We start from the raw sequence: 20,861 nt of genomic DNA, 5'->3' as shown, positions 1-20,861 counted from the left end.
CCTTGAACTTGACCTTATCTGAGAAGCACTTTATCTGTCCTTCCATTCTAAATGAAAGTTTTGCTGGATAAAGCAATCTTGGCTGTAGGTCTTTGGATTTCATGACTTGGAATACTTCTTTCCAGCCCCTTCTTGCCTGTAAGGTCTCTTTTGAGAAATCCGCTGACAGTCTGATGGGTACTCCTTTGTAGGTGACTGTCCCCTTATCCCTTGCTGCTTCTAGGATTCTCTCCTTCATTTTAGTCTTGGCTAATGTAATTATGATGTGCCTTGGTGTGTTCCTTCTTGGGTCCAACTTCTTTGGGACTCTCTGAGCTTCCTGGATTTCCTGGAAGTCTATTTCCTTTGCCAGACTGGGGAAGTTCTCCTTTATTATTTGTTCAAATAAGTTTTCCACTCGTGGCTGTTTCTTTCCCCCTTCTGGTACCCCTATAATCCGGATGTTGGAACGTTTAAAGATGTCCTGGAGGTTCCTAAGCCTCTCCTCATTTTTTTGAATTCTCATTTCTTCATTCCTTTCTGGTTGGATGTTTTGTTCTTCCTTCTGGTCCATTCCATTGATTTGTGTCCCCATTTCCTTTCCATCACTATTGGTTTCCTGTGCATCTGCCTTCATTTCAATTAGTTTAGCCTTCATATGTTCCTCTAATTTGTGACTTTGTTCCTCTAATTTGTGACTATAATCTACCAGTTCTGTGAGCATCCTGATAAATAGTGTCCTGAATTGTGCTTCTGAGAGGCTGGCAATTTCTCGGTCGCTGAGAGTTATTGGCTCTGGGACTTTGAGTTCTTCTTGTGCCATCTTTCGGGTTGTTCGTGCCTGTTCCATAGCAGGATCAGAGCCCTAAAGTGTTCACTAGAACAGGGCAACTAAGTCGCTGGGTTGTGACGCTGTATGTGGGGGCGGGGTCAAAGAGGGACTATGGTGTCCTGTCCACCGCCTGCCGCCACGGCCCTCACCGGTGCCGCAGTTGCTGCCGTCACCGGGCCCAGGCGTTTCGTCCCACTGCACTCAAGTGTGCCACCGCCGTCAGCCCTTGCCCCCTGGGGCCTGGGTGGTCTGTCTCACTGTGCGCGAATATGCGCCCGCGGTCTGCCCCGCACCCCAACTGGTTCCCGTTTGCCTGCGTGCCTGGGTCGGGGGCCCTGTCCTGGCCGACCCTGCTTGCTGCTGGCTCCGCCCCTCTTACCGTCCCCGTTAAATGGTTAGATGTAGTCGGACTTCCGTATAATTCAATTTTCTGTCCTTTGGTTGTGTCTTTGTTTCTCCAAACCTTTGTTGTATTCAAACTTGGTTGTGGGAGAAGGCACAGTGTTTCCACCTATGCCTCCATCTTGGCGGAAGTCCTAAAATTTTTTTAAAAGAGTAGAATATGGAAGGCCTTGTATGCCGTGTCAAGAAGATTGTACTTTATCATAAAGAGCTATTGAAGTTCTTACTTTTTAAAAGTTGCCCTTTATGTTTATAAAAATCTTATACATTAAGGAAAAATAAAATGCAATCCCAATTAAAAATTTCAGTGAAACTCCGTTCTTCTGGAAATTGTCAAACCGATTCAAAAGTTATTTAGGAAGACAAACACCAAAAGCAGCTAAGAAAACTTAAAACAGTAAGGAAGGGCTTGACCTATCAGATAGCAAAATGTACCAGAAAGTTATAGTAATTAAAGCAGTATGGAATTGGTACAGGAATTAATTGATGTAACAGAGTGGAGGTCTCCTTTAAATAAACTCATGAGTATGTGGAAAAATGTTCTGTTCCATTGACTCTAAAACATAACTTTTCACATTTCATTTCAAGTTTTATGAACTGAAATTAATTTTCTTATTTAAGATAATCCAATTTGGAGTTTCTATTACTTATAACATAAAGTGCTCTAATGATAAACTTTCCAGACAAGTCTCTTTCCCCCCTTTAAGTAATCCAGAGTTGGTTTCTGTTCCTTGGAACCAAGACCCTAATTGACTCAACTTAAAAAATGACCTTTACAATCAGAACAGAAATAAATGAAACAGTCTAAAAAAAGCAATACAGGCCCTGGCTGGTGTAGCTCAGTGGATTGAGTACGGGCCTGTGAACCAGAGGATTGTAGTTCGATTCCCAGTCAGGGCACATGCTTGGGTTGCAGGCCAGTTCCTGGCAGGGAACACAAAATACATTGTGTGTCCCCAGCAGAGGCAACCATACATTGATATTTCTCTCCCTCTCTCCTTCCCTTCCCCTCTAAAAATAAATAAATTAAAAATCTTTAAAAAAAATAAAGCAAAAAAAAAAAACCAATACAGAAGATTAATAAATCCAAGATCTGCTTCTTTGAAAAGATAAACTTGATTGACAAACCTTCAACCAGACTCATAAAGGAAAAAAGAAAAAGGACTCCAATAAATAAAATCAGAAACGGAAGAGGAGAAATAACAATGGACACCCAAGAAATACAGAGGATCATAAGGAAATATTATGAACAACTGTATGCCAACAAACTGGACAACGTGGATGAAATGGATAAATTCCTAGAAACATACAATCTTCTAAAACTAAATCTGAAAGAATCAGAATTTGAATAGTCTGATTACATCTGGTGAAATTGAAGCAGTAATAAAAAAACTCCCAACAAGCCCTGGCTGGTGTCGCTCAGTGGATTGAGCACAGGCCTGCAAACCACACGATCGCGGTTTGATTCCCAATGAGGCCACATGCCTGGGTTGTGGGCCAGTTCCCAGCAGGGGACACCAGAAGCAACCATATATTGATATTTCTCTCCCTCTCTCCTTCCCTCCCCCTTTAAAGATAAATAAATAAAAATTTTAAAAAATAAATTCAGTTTTAAACAAAACAAAACAAAAAAGCTCCCAACCAACAAAAGCCCTGGACTAGATGGCTTCTCAGGGGATTTTACCAAACATTCCAAGAAGAACACCTCTTCTAAAAATATTTCATAAAATTCAAAAGGAGGGAAGGTTGACAAACTCATTTTGTGAGGTCAGCATTATCCAAATTTCAAAACCAGATAAGGACACTGCAAAGAAAGCAATTTATAGGCCAATACCCCTGATGAACATAGATGAAAAAATCCTCAATAGTAGCAAACTGAATGCAGCAATGCATGAAAAAGGTCATACACCGCGATCATGTGGGATTTACTCCGGAAATGCAAGGTTCGTGCAACACTTGCAAATCAGTAAATGTGATACACCACATAAACAAAATGAAGGATAAAAACATGATCATTTCAATAGATGCAGAAAAAGCATTTGATAAAATCCAGCACCCATTTATGATAAAAACTCTTAGCAAAGTGGGAGTAGAAGGAACATCCCTAAACATAAGAAAGGCCATATATGACAAACCCACTGCCAGGATCATACTCAACGGTCAAAAACTACAAGTTTTCCCTTTAAGAGCAGGAACAAGACAGGATATTCAATTTCTCCTCTTATTCAACATAGTACTGAAAGTCCTAGCCATAGAAATCAGACAAAAAGAAGAAATAAAAGGCATACAAATTGGAAAGGAAGACATAAAACTATCATTATTGGCAGATGATGTGATACTACACATAGAGAACCCCAAAGATTCCACCAAGTAACTACTAGAACTGATCAATGACTTCAGCAAAGTAGAAGGATACAAAATTAATATCCAGAAATCAGTGGCATTTTTATATGCCGATAGTGAACGAAGAAAAGGGGAAATTAAGAAAACAATCCCATTCACAATTGCTTCAAAAAGAATAAAATACCTAGGAATAAACCCAACCAAGGATGTAAAAGACCCGTACTTGGAAAATTATAAGATACCGAAGAAAGAAATTGAAGAAGATACAAATAAGTGGAAGCATTTACTGTCTTCATGGATAGAAAGAATTAACATAATTAAAACATCCTCACTACTCATAGCAATCTATAGATTCAATGCAGTTCCTATCAAGATGCCAATGATGTATTTCACAGGACTAGGACAAATATTTCAAAAATTTATATGGAACTACGAAAGGCCCCTCATAGCAACAGTGATCCTGAGAAAGAAGAACAAAGTTGGGGAATCCCACTACCTAATATTAATGAAAACATCATGGTACTTTTCTAAAAACAGACACATAGATCAATGGAACAGAGCAGAGAGCTCATAAATAAACTCATACCTTTATTGTCAACTAATATTTGACAGAAGAAGCAAGCATATACAATGGACTAAAGATAGTTTATTTAATAACTGGTGTTGGGAAAATTAGACAGATATGTAGAAAATGAAACTAGATCATCTTCTTATACCACTCACAAGAATAAATTCAAAATGGATCAAAAACTTAAATGTTAGACTCATAACCATAAAAATGGTAAAAGAAAACATAAGTAGGAAAATCTTAGACATTGCTCATCCAATTTTTCATTGGATATATCTCCCCAAGCAAGGGAAACAAACCAAAAAAATGAACAAACAGAACTACATTAAGCTAAAATTTGGGGGGGCAGTAAAGGAAGTCCTCAACAAAATAAAAAGACAACCCACAGAATGGGAGAACATATTCACTGATACATCTTATAAGGGGTTAATATGAAAAAGTTTACAAGCCCTGGCTGGTGTGGCTCAGTGGATTGAGCACTGGCCTGTGAACTGAGAGGCTGTCAGTTGGATTCCCAGTCAGGACACGTGCCAGGGTTGCAGGTCAGGTCCCCAGTTGGGGGCACTTGAGAGGGAATGGAATCTCTTGCACATTGATGTTTCTATCTCTCTTTCCCTATCTTTAAAATAAAAAAATAAATCAATCTTAAAAAAATAAATGTGGTGCCTCAGGCTTTAAAAAAGTTTATAAAGTATTTACAAAACTCAACATAAAAAAAAAAAACCTCAACCCAATTTAAAAATGGGCAAAGGACCTGAACAGACTCTTCTCCAGAGAGGACATACAGATGGCCAATAGACGTATGAAAAGATGCTCAACATAACTAATTATCAGAGAAATGCAAATTAAAACCACAATGAAATACCATCTCACACCTGTCAGAATGGCTATCATCAACAAATCAACAAACAATAAGTGCTGACAAGGATGTGGAGAAAGGGGAACCCTTTTGCACTGTTAGTGGGAATGTGGATTGGTGCAAGCACTGTGGAAAGCAGTATGGAGATACCTCAAAAGATTAAAAATGGATCTGCCTTTTGACTCAGCTATCCCACTCCTGGGATAGCTGAGTCAAAGGAACCAAAAACACTGATTCAAAGGAACCAAAAACACTAATTCAAAAGAACACAAGGACCCCTATGTTCATTGTAGTGTTATTTACATTTACCAAGATATGGAAGCAGCTGGAGTGTCCGTCAATGGATGAGTGGATATAACTTCTGTGGGACATTTACACAATGGATTACTACTGGGCAGTAAAAAAGAATAAAATTTCACTTTTGTGAAAGTATGGCTGGACCTGGAAAATGTTATGCTAATTGAAATAAGCCAGTCAGAGAAAGAGAAATGCCATATGATTTCACTCATGTGGAATCTAATGAACAAAATGGACGAACAAAATATAAACTCATAGATGGAGAGCGGGTGACAGCTAGTGGGGATGGTATGCTACAGGGTGGAGGGATTGAGCAAAAAGGAAAAAGGACTCATGGACATGAGCAACAGTGTGGTGATTATGAACAGAGGGGAGTATAAAGAGACTAAATGGTAATGGGAAAAATATAAATATTATATATTTTTTAAAATTTTGTTTATTTGTTTTTAGATAGAGGGGAAGGGAAGGAGAAAGAGAGGGAGAGAAATAGCCATATGTGGTTGCCTCTAACTTGGGACCTAGTCTGCAACCCGGGTATGTACCCTGACTGGGAACTGAACCCGCAACCCTTTGGTTCGCAGGCAGGTGGTCAATTCTCTGAGCCACACCAGCCAGGGCTAAATATTATATATTTTAAAAAGATTCATTTTATGTGAACTTTACTTCAATAAAAAGAAATTGAATTAGTAGCTAAAATGTTGAAACGCAATGTGACTCACATTTGTTTTATAAATCTGTAGAAAGTTACTTTGTTTTCTTAAAATTTTTATTTATTGATTTTAGAGACCTAGAGGAAATGAGAGAGCGAGAGACACCTGGACACGGATTGTTGTTCCACCATTGGTGCATTTATTGGTTGATTCTTTTTTGTGCTCTGACACCAAATGGAACCCGGAGTCTTGGCAAATGAGGAGGACTACCCCGCCAGGACCTGGCCCCGGAGAGTTACTTTGGCTCAGTAGTTTGAGAGGGGTTGTTAGGTGCAGGATTTTCAGCGACGCTTGGAGGAAGGCCTCCAGGTGGCCTGCAGCCGGCTCCCTAGAGGCCGGGCGGGATTGCCAGGGTTTGAGGGACGTGGAGGGGCCGGGCTGGAGCGAGTCGGAAGCGGCTTGGGGGCGGGGCCGACGCGGTGCCCTGCGGCTGGCTGGGAGGGGCGGTGTTGGCCTCCGGCGTCGCCGGTTGCCAGGAGAACCCGTGACAACAAAAGGCGCTGGCTGCGTCTGCGGCGGCGGCGCGTTGGAGGGAAATCCAGGAGTTCTGCGTTGTGCTCGCCGCCGGAGACCGAGGCTTTCTCCTGCCGGTCAGTGCGCGGCGGGCCTGCCGGCTGGGCTAGCCAGGTTGGGTGCGGTGCTGAGTCCTGCCGTGTCCCAGGCTGCGGTTGGGAGGAGGGGGTGCCGGCCGAGACCGGGGCTCTTGGGGTGGCGGTGTGCCGCTCGGGGGGCGGTTGGGGCAGCGGCGAGGCAGAGGAGGGTGCCCGAGGGGGTGGCTGGGATTCCCACCTAGTGGCGGGAGGAAGTTGGGTCCCTCTGAGAAGGGCAGAAGGTATGGGGATGCGGGATCGAGCGGCACTGAGTCAGATCCTGCTGTATTTTTTTGTGTTGGTACTTCCGAGTGCGGGATCTGGAAGGTATGGGAAGGCTCAGCTCCTTTGGGGCTTTCGTTTTGTCTGTCGCAGCCCGCTTTCTTTCCATCCCGGATGTTGAAACTTGGCGCATTATAAGGGCTGTAGTAAGTCCGATAGCCCTCTCCCTCAGTTCATAAATTGATAAAGAAAGGGTGCCCAAATTCTTTCTTTAAAACCTTTCAAATAACACCGTCCTCTTCAAGTTTTTAAAACTTTGTTGTTTTCCCTCTTCATATCTTCTTCACTTCGTTCTTTATGTATTTGGATCCTTTTCTGAGGTGCTTATACAACTCACTATCTAGTTGCTGGGAAATTTCTTAGGGAAATACCAACAAGCCACAGTTTTTAGACAGTCACTACCTCTGAAAAACCAAGGGCACGGGATAGCAACGGTATTTGGAAGCACTTATTTCTGATTAATGACATGGCAACAGTGATCAAGTATTTCTCTTGCCTTTTTGCTCAGCTTTCAAACTTCCATTGATTATGCCTAAATAGTACTAGCCAGTCAGATTTCACCTTTCTTTACATTTAATGATGGCATAATACTTATGCTTCTGATCACTGTTACTGACCAGAGCTGAAGAAGTGTAAGTGCTGTGGATTTTTTAAATCACATCCTTGAATATTGATCTTTTGCAAGCCCTTGCCTTTGTAGCCGAATTCCTATTATGAAGACGAAGAAAATGAAAACATCCCAACTATACTTAACACTACTTTCAATTTCGTTGGAAGTAATTGTGCTTGGCTTAACACAAACCATGTTCTTTGTTTTTTAAGATTTTATTTATTCATTTTTAGGGAGGGGGAAGAGAAGGAGAGAAATAGCAATGTGCTGTTGCCTCAGTTGTTTCTCCTGTGCCCCATACTGGGGACCTCGTCCGCAACCCAGATATGTGCCCTGACTGGGAATGAAACTGGCGACCCTTTGGTTTGCTGCCGGTGCTCAATCCACTGTAGCTAGGGCACAAACCATGTTTTAATGTGATGGCTTAAAAAAAAAACGAATCTATATGATGAAAACTTCTAATGTAGGTGTTCAGAGACATTGGGAAGAACCAGCTCAGCACAGCATCTCTGCAGTTTCTTTGGAGAAGTTTACAGTACCAAGTGACTGTAGAGTCCTTTAAGGTCCTAGAAAAGATTTACCAAACATATGAGTATTTTTTTCAGTGCTCAATATTAGTGGAATGAATAAAACTGACAAGGTTAGATGCATCTCTATGGCCATTAAAGATAGTTTGCTGATTCTGTTTTGGAACTTTACAGCTCAAGGAGCTGGATTTTTTTAACTCTTAGTGGCCCTTAATAGAGTGATGTAAATGTTTTTTGTTATGATGATCCCTTTTAGACTTACCCACTCACTGCAGAGTTTTTAAAGGCTAGCAAATATTAAATATGTCTTAATTAACATTTCCATGGCAAGTTGTGCTAAAAACATTTTAGTTTTAGCCTGCTAGGTTACTTAATGATACTGTTCAAGACTTTCCTTCTCCCAAACTGATTTTTTTCATCATCTGCACTAAAAATTATTATAGGTTACTGGTTATACTTTTAAACCTTTTATCCTACCAAGGCAGTATTGGTGTACAAATTTTTATATGAATAGATGTTTTCATTTCTGTTAGGTATATATCTAAGAGTAGAGTTTCTGGGTCAAATGATAACCCTTTGTTTAACTTACTGAGCAACTGCCAGGTTGTTTTACAAAGCAGTTGCATTATTTCACATTTCCATCAGAAGTGTATGAGGGTTCTGTATTCGCTACATCCTTGCTAACACTTGTGATGTCTTTTTGACTATCGTTGTGGGCATGATATGGTTTCTCATTCTGGTTTTGATTGCATTTCCCGGGTAGCTAAAGTTGAGCATCTTTACTGTTGCTTATTGGCCAATTTAATATTTTCTTTGAAGAAATGTCTTTTCAGAGCCTTTGCCCATTAAAAAATTTTTTTTAGTATTGAGTTGTCATAGTTCTTTATATATTCCAGATACGGATCTTTATTAGATATATTTGCAAATATTTTCTCACATTCAGTGAGTTGTCTTTGCATTGTGTCCTTGATGGTGTCTTTAGAGGCCTAAAACTTTTAAATTTGATTAAATGCATTTTATCAGTTTTTCCTTTTATTGCTCATTGCTCTTGCTTTTGGTGTTCTGTATGAAAAACCATTGCCAAATTCAAAGTTAGGAAGAGTTACCCTTATGTTTTCTTTTAGGAATTTTATAGTTTCACCCTGACCATTGTGGCTCAGTGGGTGGCTCCTCATCTCCAAAAGGAAGGTTGCTGATTCCTGGTCAGGGCACATGCCTGGATTGTGGGCCAGGCCCTGAGTTGGTGGTGTGCTGGGGGCATGCAAGAGGCAACCAATTGGTGTTTCTCTTTCATATTATTGTTTCTCTCTATCTCTTTCTCCTTCCCTTACCCTCTCTTAAAAAAAAAAGATCTTAAAAATAATCTTAGAGTTCAACCATTGCGTTTAGGTCTATGAACCATTTTGAATTAACTTTCGTGTATATTAGGTAGGAGTCCAATTCCATTCTTATGACTGTGGCTATCCAGTTGTCCCCTGACTATTTGTTGAAAAGATTAGTGTTTCCCCATTAAATTGTCTTGGCATGCTTGTTGTAAATTAATTGCCTATAAATGTGATTATTTCTGGATTCTCAATTCTTTTCCATTAATATTTTTTCTATATTAAATTTATATTTTTCAATGAATTTATTGGGGTGACATTGATTAATAAAATTATATAGGTTTCAGGTATACAGTTCTATAATACATCATCTATATATTGTGTTGTGTGTTCTTCATCCCAAGTCAAGTCTCCTTCCAACACCATTTATCCCCTTTTTATCTTCTACCTCCCCTTTTTTCATTGATTTTTAAGCCTGGCCTATGCCCGTACATACTGTCTTGATTACTATTGCTTGTTTTTTGTTTTTTAAAAGATTTTATTTACTTTTAAACAGAGGGAAAGAGAGGGAGAAACATCAACGTGTGGTTGCCTCTCATGTGACCCACACCAGGGAACCTGGCCGGCAACCCAGGCATGTGCCCTAATTGGGAATCGAACCAGTGACCCTTTGGTTCACAGGCTGGTGCTCTATCTACTGAGCCACACCACCCAGGGCACTATTGCTTGGTTTTAAAATTAAGGAAGTATGTCTTCTAATTTTGTTCTCTTTCACTATTGTTTCTGCTACTCTGTGTCCCTTGAATTTGCATATGAGTTTTAGGATTAGCTTGTCAATTTCTGCAAAGACGTCGGTTAGGATTATGGTAAGAGTTATGTTGAATGTGTAGATCAGTTTGGGAAATATTGTCATCTTAACAATGTTGTCTTCCAATCCATGAACTTGAGATGTTTTTTCCCACTTATTTAGATCTTTGCTGTCTTTCAACAATATTTTGTAGCTTTCTAAGTATCAATTTTATACATCTTAAAAAACTTATTCCTAAGTATATTTATTCTTTTGATGCTAATGTAAATCAAATTTTTTTAAAAGATTTTATTTATTTACTTTAGAGAGAGTGGAAGGGAGGGAGAAGGAGATGGTAGGAAACATCTGTGTGAGAAATCATGATCAGTTACCTCTCGCACACCCCCAACCAGGGGCCTAGCCTGCAACACAGGCATGTGCCCTGACTGGGAATCCAGTCAGTGACCTTTCAGTTTGCAGGCTGGTGCTCAGTCCACTGAGCCACACCAGCCAGGGTGGAATTGTTTTCTTAATTTATTTTTTAAGTTGTTCATTGTAAGTGTAGTTAGCAATTTAAATTTTTTTGTCCTTACCTGAGGACATTTCTTCATTGCTGTTTAGAGGGAGAGGAAGGGAGAGAGAGAAACATCAATGTGAGAGAGAACCATCAATAGGTTGCCATTTGTAAGTGCCTGGGCTGGGGATCCTATGTGCCCAGGTGTATGCCCTGACAGGCAATGGAACCTGCAACCCTTTGAGTACGAGATGATGCTCTAACCAACTGAGCCACACTAGTCAGGGTGCAGTTTAATTTTTAATGTATAAATTCTACCAGAGATCTTCAGAAATATGTTTAACATAATTTAGGAGCACAAAAGCAGTTTTTCTGTTAGTTTTGATTATTTTGAATAAAAACTTCCTTTTAAATTTATATTGACTTTTGGAAATCCTTGTAATTATTTCATGGGTTTATTTATATAATATCTGTGGCAAAGAAGAGGTATTATTTTTCAATGCATAGCCATAAAACCTAGTACGAGGACTTGCTTTCAACACCTCTGTACAATTTTCCAGCCTTAATTTTCTAACTCCCTAATTATTCAATTTTTAGATTTAGCTGGGAAATAGCACTACAAAAATAATGGCACGTTGGAATCCCTTGTGCTTTTATTTAGTTTCATCATTTACCAATACATGGCCTTCATTTCCTCGGTTATTTTATAGCAAATCCAGACAGCATGGTGTTTCATCTGTAAATTATAGATGTACTTTTACAAGACAGATGCTTTGTAACTATCTTATTTGGGAGCAGAACCTGCTGTAATTGACTTTGCTTTAGATCATGATTTGTTTATTAGGGTAGAAGAGTCAATAATTCAACTTTGCTTTTATTTTGATACACAGGAGTCCAGATCTTATGTAAAATGGATGTTTCTCACACTAGACACTGAATGTTAAGTAGAAAATCTATTTAGTAAAATCTAAGCTGCCATGGAAGAAATACCAGTAAAAGTTGCTGTAAGAATTAGACCTCTGCTCTGCAAAGAAGTTCTTCATAATCATCAAGTTTGTGTGAGAGTTGTTCCAAACACCCAGCAAATTATCATTGGGAGAGATAGAGTCTTTACTTTTGATTTTGTTTTTGGCAAAAATTCCACTCAAGATGAAGTTTATAATATGTGCATAAAGCCACTTGTGTTGTCACTCATCGAAGGCTATAATGCAACTGTTTTTGCCTATGGACAAACTGGATCTGGGAAGACGTACACCATCGGAGGAGGCCATGTTGGTAAGATTCTCTTTCTCTTTGACTTGAAACATTTGAACGAAACTAAAATATGACCGTACCTGACTCATAGTAGGTGCTCAGAATATTGATTGAATGAAATAACGAATAGGATAGTCAGAAGTGCGAATATGTCATCTTTGAAATGTGGTTTTAAGGGGGAGGGTGTAGGGGGATAAAAGGTGAGGGAACGAGGCTGGACTTGGGGTGCAGAGCACACAATACAGTGCACAGATGATGTGTTGTAGAACTGTGCACCGGAAACCTGTATAATTCCATTAACCAGTGTCAATGGTTAACAATGAATTCAATTCAAAGCAACAAATAGTAATAAAAAAAGAAACATTTGTTTAAAATATTGTAGCTTTATTTAAAAATTTAATTTGCGATTATAGTTGTTTGAGGAATGATTTGATATACGTTTCTATTGCAAAATCGTCACCCAGTTTAGTGAACATCAGTTACCTCACACGGTTCCAAATAGTTTTTTTTCTTGTGATGAGAAATCTTAGCAACTTTCAAATACGCAATACAGAATTGTTAACTGTAGTCACCGTGCTATGTATTACATCCCCAGGACTTAGGTTGTCAGGGAAGTTTGTGGCTTTTGATTGCCTTCACCCATTTCTCCCACCTGCCACCCCCTGCTTCTGGCAACCCTTTGTTATTTTGAATGAAATTTAAGTTAGAGAGACATGAATGAACATGATTAGACTTTGCATCTTTTAATAGTCTGCTTGTAAATATTGAGTCCTGTAACTAGAACTTAGAGGAATATAAGATAAATTTATTATGTAGTTTAAAGTGTCTCCCCCCACCATTTCCTAGGCAGATTTCAGGTTTTTTTACAGCTTTATTGGCGTATAGTTGACAAAGAAAATTGTGAGATATTTTAAGTGTTTAAGTTGTCTGCTGTTTGATTATTGGCTATGCCAATAATGTTGGGGTTCCCCCCATAAATAATTATTGAGCATTTGCAGTGTTTAGGGTACCTTGCTAGTTACTGTGGCAGGGTAAAAGTTTCTTTTATTTAATATGATCTTTATTTAAACTGATGTTAATTTTACAACTTTTCAGAATCTTGGATGTACTTTTTTTACTAGGCATAATCTTCTCTAAAAACTTTCATTTCTGTACTTATAAAATAGCATATAATAGCTATTGAGCTAATGACTGCTAAGATACAAAACTTTGTAAGTTCTCTGTATGGAATAGTTTATTTCAAAATGAAAAAATATGCAAGAAAGAAAGTTTATTTCAGGAATATAAGCCTAATGCTGAAATGTGGTTTTTAGGCTACCAAACTATGTATTTGAAGCTTTATTATGAATATTATTTGAAATCGAGTTTTTTGATAAGTCTTTTGAATTTTTGTGCTGTTTCGTTATCTGCTGAAGGAGGGAACGATCAGCTATATATACTGCCTAATCCAGAATGCTTAACATATACTGTAATTTATAGATACTGCTATTGGCAAGTTCCTGGAAACTGCCAAAGAGGAATCTTTCTCCCGTATATTACAAAACCTACAGCTTCCTTTACTTGCTACGCGATGGCAGTATTGCATCCTAAATGAGGTGAAAGGCAGCCCAGTTTAATAGACGTTCAGATTTTCTGGACGAGTGTTGCCAAAAATCTAAACATTGGTAATCTTCAACTTGGAAACAAGTTTGTGTTAAGGTACATTTATAAGCCAATGTTTTGTAACTTTTTTTCTGTGGAACAATGCTGAAAATGATAGGTGGATTTCTTCCTAAATGTTCCTGCAGAAGTTTATTTAACCTTAAGTTCCAGTTTATTCTTTCACTTATTTTAAATTTTATCTTGTACTTTTCTTTTACTGTGTTAAAAATTGTGGTAATATATATATATATGTGACGTAAAATTTACCATCGTAACCATTTTAAGAGTACAGTTCTCTGACATTCAGTTCAGTGTTTTACAACCATCACTGCTGTTTTTCAGCAACCTAAATGTATAGAAACTTTGTAACCATTAAGAAATAACTTCCCTCCCCCTCCCCCTGGTAACTTCTAATTTACTTTCTCTATGAATTTTCATCTTCTAGATATGTCTTAGAAGTGGAGTATACAATATTTGTTCTCCTGTGTCTGGATTCTTTCACTTTCAGAACTTCCTTTTTATGACTGAAGAATATTCCATTTTATTTCTGTGTCATATTTTGTTTATCCATTCCTCTGTTGGTAGGCACTTGAGTTCTTTCTCCCTTTTGGCTATTGTGAATAATGCTGCTGTGGACATTGGTGTACAAGTATCTGAGTCCCTTGTATGCACTTGTGTTCGTTCATAATGTTACCGTACTGATCTGTGTGCTGGGTTGTGGAAGTGATGAAGGAGAAGAGGTATTGAGAGTCTTCTGACTGTACTTTTCCCCTGATCTCATCCAATCTCATGGCATTAAAAACTGTCTATAGGTAGCTGACTTCCAGTTTTTTTTTTAATTCCCAGTCCAGACTACTATCTTGAACTCTGGACTTATGTATTCAAATGCCTGTTTAATTTTTGAAGTTGGATGCTAACAGACATCTCAAGCTGAATTGGTCAAAAAAATGAACTTATGGCCCTGGCTGGTGTGGCTCAGTGTATTGATGCTGGCCTGTGAACCGAGGGGTCGCTGGTTCGATTCCCAGTTGGTAGATGCCTGGGTGACAGGCCAGGTCCCTAGTTGGGGGTATGAGAGAGGCAACCACATGTCAATGTTTCTCTTCCTCTCTTTCTTCCTCCCTTCCCCTCTCTCTAAAAATAAATAAGTAAAATCTTAAAAAAAAAAGAACTGCCATTTCCCCCTCAAACCACTTCAATCCCTGCTTTTCCCCGTATCTATTGATAGCAATGCTAGTGGTTTGAGGCAAAACCTTGGAGTCATTGTTAACTCATTGCTTTCTCTCACATTTCAGTTCCAATCTGCCAGGGGATTTTAATGTTGTTCCCTAAAACATAAACCTAGAAGCAGGTCACTCCTCACCTTTTCTCTGCTGCCATCCTGCTGTGAGCCACCATCATGTCTACTGTTCAACCCTCTCAACTCCCAGATAACTGCTCTGCCTTCTAAGCGGTCTCCTCACACCCACCCCTGCCCTTCTGTGGTATTTGCAAAACCCAGTAGTCAGGGTGGGCTCTTAAATTGCAACTTATGGCTGTCTTCCATGCTCTCATCCCACTCAGAGTAAAACCCAAAGTCTACAACGACTTACATGTTCTGGCTTCTGTCACCTCTGTGACCTCATCTCCAGTCACTCTCTCCTTGCTCTCTCTGTTTCAGCCACACTGGCCTTCCTGTTTATGGATCACACCAGTTTAGCGTCTTTGTACTGGCTGTTCTCTATGCCTAGGTCACCCTTCCCTCAGATACCCACGTGGTTCGTCTGCCACCTCTTTCAAGTCTTTGCTCAAATGTCAGCTTTTCAATGAAGCTCATCATGACTTTCCTACTGAAAGCTGCACACACCTCCCACCTAAGTGCACTCACATTTCCACTCCCTTTTACTCTGTCCTGTCTTTTATCTGGGCATACCTAACACTTTTAATAGACCACTTAAATAAGTTGTGAGTCATTGTGTTTTGCTGTTGTCTGTCTTTCCTCAGTACAGTCCCACAAGGGGAGAGATTTTTTTCTTCTGTTTTGTTCAGGAGTGGTTCCCAGGCTCCTAGAATACCACCTGGCACGTGGAGAGCACTAAGTAAACATTTGTAAAATGAATGCATGAGTGAGTTTTGAGAAAAAATGTGAAAAGTTTTGCCTATGAATTCTGTAGTTATGGTTTAGAAGATATATAATACAGGGAATTGTAAGAAGAAATGTATTGATTGTACATTTTATGTTGTAGCTTTTCTTAAATTTTAAGTTTAATATGTGATTTCTTTTTCTAAATTTTCAGCTTCAGTTGTGGAAGATCAAAAGGGCATCATTCCTCGAGCTATACAAGAAATATTTCAAAACATCTCTGAAACTCCAAGCACTGACTTTAAAATAAAAGTGTCTTACATAGAAGTGTACAAGGAAGACCTAAGAGATCTTCTAGAATTGGAGACATCTATGAAGGATCTTCACATCCGAGAAGATGAAAAAGGAAACACAGGTAAAGTAACCTACTTGCTTGGTAGCCTTCTTTATCAAATAGATATGATTTAATTCAGTTTCTGGATATATTCCAAAGAAGCTTTAAAAATACACAGAAGCAAAATGAATTTGTTTTTACTTTAAAATTGGATGGCTTATTGATTAGCAATATCAGTTAAATCACCCAGGTGATTTAACTAGTTCACCTACTGAGTGAGATGAAGTTACTAAGTTGTAATTTGAGATAGTACTTATTTCCTATGATTGAACTGCGCCCTTCCACGCACCCCTGCCCCCCTCCCCACATCTGACCTTAAGTGAGACTTAAGTGAGACTTAAGTGAGACTGTGAAATCATCTAAATTAGCTTTGTACTTTTTTCCTCTTGATTACCTGAAGATTGGGGATGGCTTCTTCCTTTGGTGTTCACCCAAGTTGATCCAGAGTTTTTTCTCCTTTGATTTTCGTCCCAGTATACCTATTGCATGCTATTTTTTCAAGTGTAGAGAGTTTATGTGTCTGCTTCTCCATAGTGGCACTTTCCTGTCCTTTGTTGTGCTTCTCAAGGTCTGACACCCTGTGCTTAACACATTAATCTTATGAAATATTTATTTGTTTGGAAATGGGAGAAGGCTAGGAGGGGAGGGTTAAAATGCAAGTATTTTAAAGAATAATACTTTCTGCTTTTCTGACTTAAAAGGTGACATGTTCTGTATAGAACCTTTAGGAAACAGAAAAGTATAAAGAGAAAAGTTAAAGATCATCTCCCCCCCCACCCCCAGAATTCAGCTTTTTATTGAATGTGTTGCAAAAGAGGGTTAGTCAAAAAGGCCAAAGCCCATGTCATTAAAAGACTCCTCAGATTCTTCTTACTTTGCTTCCACTTTCTGTTCCTCAGCTGGGGAAGCAGAGGCAGAGGGGACAGGACCTCCTGCTAGTGCAGGACTAGCTGCAGAGGCAGGTCCACCAGCCCCTACATTGCAGATAAGGCTCCCAATGTTGACATGGGCCAGTGTCTTTGCAAACAAGCTGGGCCCCTAAGGTTCAACATTTACACCATCTGCTTTAATGAGGGCACTGATCTTATCCTTCATCACCATCACATGGTACCTCACTGTCACCTCATTGTCTTGTAGGATAAGGGCCAAGTAGATGCAGGCAAGCCCCAAGACAAAGCCACAGTGTGGGCAGTGCTGGGCAGTGGTGCCGGGGGTGGTGCTAGTTGCTGGATGAAGTGAGGGCCTCCCAGATTTCTTTTTCAGTGCATATATAATTGTTATTTATTTATATTTTTGAATTTAAAAAATTTTAATTCTCATTCAAGGATAATGCTTACTGATTTTGAAGAGAGAGGAAGGGAGAGAGAGAAAAAGAAAAAGAGAGAAAGAAATATCAGTGTGAGAGAGAAACATCAATCAGTTACCTCCTCAATGTGTCCTGACTAGGGATCAAACCCGAAGCCTAGGTGTGTGCCCTGACCGGGAATCGAACCCACAGCCTTTTGATGTAAAGGACAATGCCCCAACCAACTGAGCCACCCGTCTGGGACTGTATGATTATTTCTTAATGTTATTGTATCCCCCACATAGAGTATTGCATCTAATTTTTTCACTTAATATTTATATGGTAAACATTTCCATGTTATTAAATAGTTTTCAACCTTGTGATTCTTTGTAGTCATGTGATAATTTGACTTCCGAATGTATTATAATAATTTAACACTGTTCCATTGTTGTACATTTAGGCTGTTTCCATATTTTCACTATTATTAATAACAAATGACTGTTCTTGGATGTTTTCCTCTCCTAGAAAACATATTTAATAGAACCTTCCAGGAGATAAAGGGTCCTGCCAGAGGAGTGACTCCTTGGGGGAATTTCACAGTGGCTAGGAAAAGATGGCTATTGTCATTCAAACAGTAGCCTGCAGGGGGCAGTAAAGCTCGACAGTTTAGAGGCCCTGTCCTGGCAGCTCTGGTATTCCTGGATGTTTGAAGAAATTGTTTTTTGTTGTTGTTGTTTTAGAAAGCATATATAGTAGTTTATAAAATTATTAGATCATTCAATACAGTTTTTAAAATTTTCAAATCATTTTTAAATTACAGTTGACATACATTATTATGTTAGTCTGGTGTGCACACACCCCAGTGTTTAGACATTACATAAGTGATCATCCTGATAAATCTCGCACCCATCTGACACCATACATAGCAATTATACTATTATTGACTATATTCCCTATACTGTATTTTTCATCTCCGTGACTATTTTGTAACAACCAATTTGTACTTCTTAATTCCTTCGCCTTTTAGTCCCTCTCCTTGAACGCTCTCTTAACTGTTGCAATGTTCTCTGTATGTATGAGTCCCTTTCTGTTCTGCTTGTTCATTTATTTTGATTTTTAGATTCAATTTGGATAGATATATAATTGTTGCCATTTTATTTTTAATATTTTTAACCTTTTTCTCTCTAACATTGGTTTGAGAGAAAAAGATTTCTCTAACATCTGGTTTGGTGGTGATGAACTCCTTTAGCTTTTTTCTGTTTGGGAAGCTTTTTATCTGTTCTTTGATTCTGAATGATAGCTTTGCTGGGTAGAGTAATCTTGGTTGTAGGTCCTTGCTTTTCATGACTCTGAATATTTCTTGCCAGTCCCTTCTGGCCTGCAAAGTTTCTTTTGAGATACCAGCTAAAAGTCTTATGGGAGGGCCCTTGTAAGTAACTAACTGCTTTTCTCTTGTTGCTTTTAAGTTTCTCTCTTTGTATTTAACTTTTGGCATTTTAATTATGCTGTGTCTTGAGTAAGCCTCTTTGTGTTAATCTTGTTTGGAACTTCTGTGCTTCCTGGACTTGCTTGTCTATTTCCTTCACCAAGTTAGGGAATTTTTCTGTCATTATTTTTTCATATAGATTTCTAATGTCTTGCTTTCTCTCTTCTCCTTCCAGCACCTCATGATGCAAATGTTGGTGCACTTGAAGTTGTCCCAGAGGCTCCTTACACTATCGTCATTTTGGGGGGTTCTTTTTTTTTCTCGTTGTTCTGATTGGGTATTTTCATCTTCCTTATATTCCAAATCACTGATTTGATTCTGGGCTTCATCCACTCTACTGTTGTTTCTCTGTAAATTATTGTTTATCTCAATTAGTGTATCCTTTATTTCTGAATGGATTTTTTTTCTGCTGTTGAGGTGCTCACTAAGTTCCTTGAGCATCTTAATAACCGATGTTTTGAACTCTGCATCTAGTAGATTGCTTATCTCCATTTTGTTTAGTTCTTTTTCTGGAGTTTTGCTCTGTTCTTTTATTTGGATCACATTTCTTTGTCTCTTCATTTTGTCAGCTTCCCTGTGTTTGTTTCTATGTATTAGGTAGAGCTGCTATTTCTCCCAGGTTTGGTAGAGTGGCCTAATGTAGAAGGTGTCCTGTAGGGCCTCATGGCACAGTCTGCCCTATTACCCAAGCTGGGCACTTGAGTTGCACCTCCATGTAGGCTGTATACCCTCCTCTTATAGTTGAGCCGTGGTTGTTGGTTGTACGTCAGTAGGAGGGATTTATCTAGGCTGATCGGCTGCACGGACTGGCTGTGACCACTGAACACTGACCTCTGACCACCATGGGGGATCAGCTGCAGGGGCACACTCCACAGAGCAGGACTTAATTCATCAGGGCTCAGGTGCCTGCTGAATTTGCCCCTCGAGTGTATCACTTGTGTAGGTGGTTGGATGGTGGTGCTTCAATGTGGTCTGAAGCTATCCACTTGGTGCGCTGGCTCTGGGGCCTCCCAGAGGTGCAAGCCAAGGGTAGCCACAGCCTGTGTTCTTCCTGGGGTCACCTGGCATAAGCTACAAAGTGATGTACAAATGACTTTTACTGGTACTGGGCTTAGAGGTGCCCAGGCAATGCCAAACTGTGAACCAAAGCCCACTGCTGCTAGTTTTAAGCCTGGGGCCACATAGTGAGACGTATTGGTTCAGTAAGGCCAGATGCGGCTTGTTTGAGAGAATTTAGGAGAATCTAGCATGAGCCAAGATAAGCCATTTGGATGGAAATAGCTTGGGTGGGCCCAAGAGTTGGGTAGGGCAGGGCCTCAGGGAATTATCCAGGCAGGATAAACAGTGTGAGGTTAGTAGGGTCTCAGATATGGTACCTACCTGCTGACTTTGTGGGAGGAGGGCTTAGAAATATGGCCCCTCTCAGCACTTCTGTCGGGAGAAAGCTGTTGCACTTATGCCAAACAATTACGTTCCTCTCCATGTGTCTCTGGTGTCTTTCAAGGTGCTGCAGTTTTGTGCTGGAGCTCAAAGGGAGTGAGTTAAGTAAGTTCATGTGCAGGCCCTTTAAGAAAAACTGCCTGGGACTCCACAAACTTCCATCTTCCTCAGACTCAATCCCCACTGGTTTTTTACAGCCAGAGATTATGGGGACTTCTCTTCCTGACTTTGGAACCCTGGGCTGGGGGGCCTGATGTGGGGCTGGGACCCTTTGCTCCTCAGAGAGGACCTCCACAACCAAGATATTTCTCCAGATTTTTATCTGTTACACATGGGTGAGGCACCAGCCCCTTCCGAGTCTCCACCCCTCCTACCAGTCTCATGTGTTCTTTAATTGCATCGTTCTGGGACTTCCATCTGCTTGATTTTAAGTGGTTGTGATGATGGTTGTCCTGTAGTTTAGTTGTAATTTTGATGTGGTTGTGGGAGGAGGTGAGCTTTTAAAAAAGTACTGGTTTCTGGGCACTTTTCAGAGATTCTAATGAATCAGTCTGGGGTGGGGCCAGCATTGGTACTTTCTTTTCTATAAAGCTCCCAGGTGATGTGCAGCTAGGTTTGAAAACCATGGAGAGTAGTAAACCATACCCTAACACTAGAAAAATTTTATAAAATTTATG

General features: G+C 39.7%; 1 protein-coding gene and 1 pseudogene across 3 annotated transcripts in view; one reads left to right on the top strand and one right to left on the bottom strand.

Moving 5' to 3' along the window:
* The first annotated feature begins 6,461 nt into the window (after positions 1-6,461).
* The window catches only part of KIF27 (kinesin family member 27), an 86,941-nt gene continuing 72,541 nt past the window's right edge, over positions 6,462-20,861 (top strand). For 2 of the 3 annotated variants that reach the window (XR_005064975.1, XM_037035917.1), the window contains exons 1-3: positions 6,462-6,580; positions 11,513-11,897; positions 15,794-15,994. Coding sequence is in view for 1 of the 3 variants with exons in the window: in XM_037035917.1 (XP_036891812.1) it covers positions 11,600-11,897; positions 15,794-15,994 (499 nt within the window). In the remaining 2 variants the exon portion in view is untranslated. Of the gene's footprint in view, positions 6,581-11,512; positions 11,898-15,793; positions 15,995-20,861 lie in introns of those variants that run through there. The other variant, XM_037035918.1, reaches the window with a different exon arrangement.
* On the bottom strand, positions 16,793-19,588 carry LOC118979716 (60S acidic ribosomal protein P1-like; annotated as a pseudogene).

This window comes from Sturnira hondurensis, unplaced genomic scaffold (genome assembly GCF_014824575.4).
Source record: "Sturnira hondurensis isolate 20B ecotype Veracruz unplaced genomic scaffold, ASM1482457v3 Scaffold0022566, whole genome shotgun sequence".
Lineage (NCBI taxonomy): Eukaryota > Metazoa > Chordata > Mammalia > Chiroptera > Phyllostomidae > Sturnira > Sturnira hondurensis.
The sequence above is the reverse complement of the archived record's forward strand: the minus strand, read 5'-3'. Positions and strand labels throughout refer to the sequence as shown.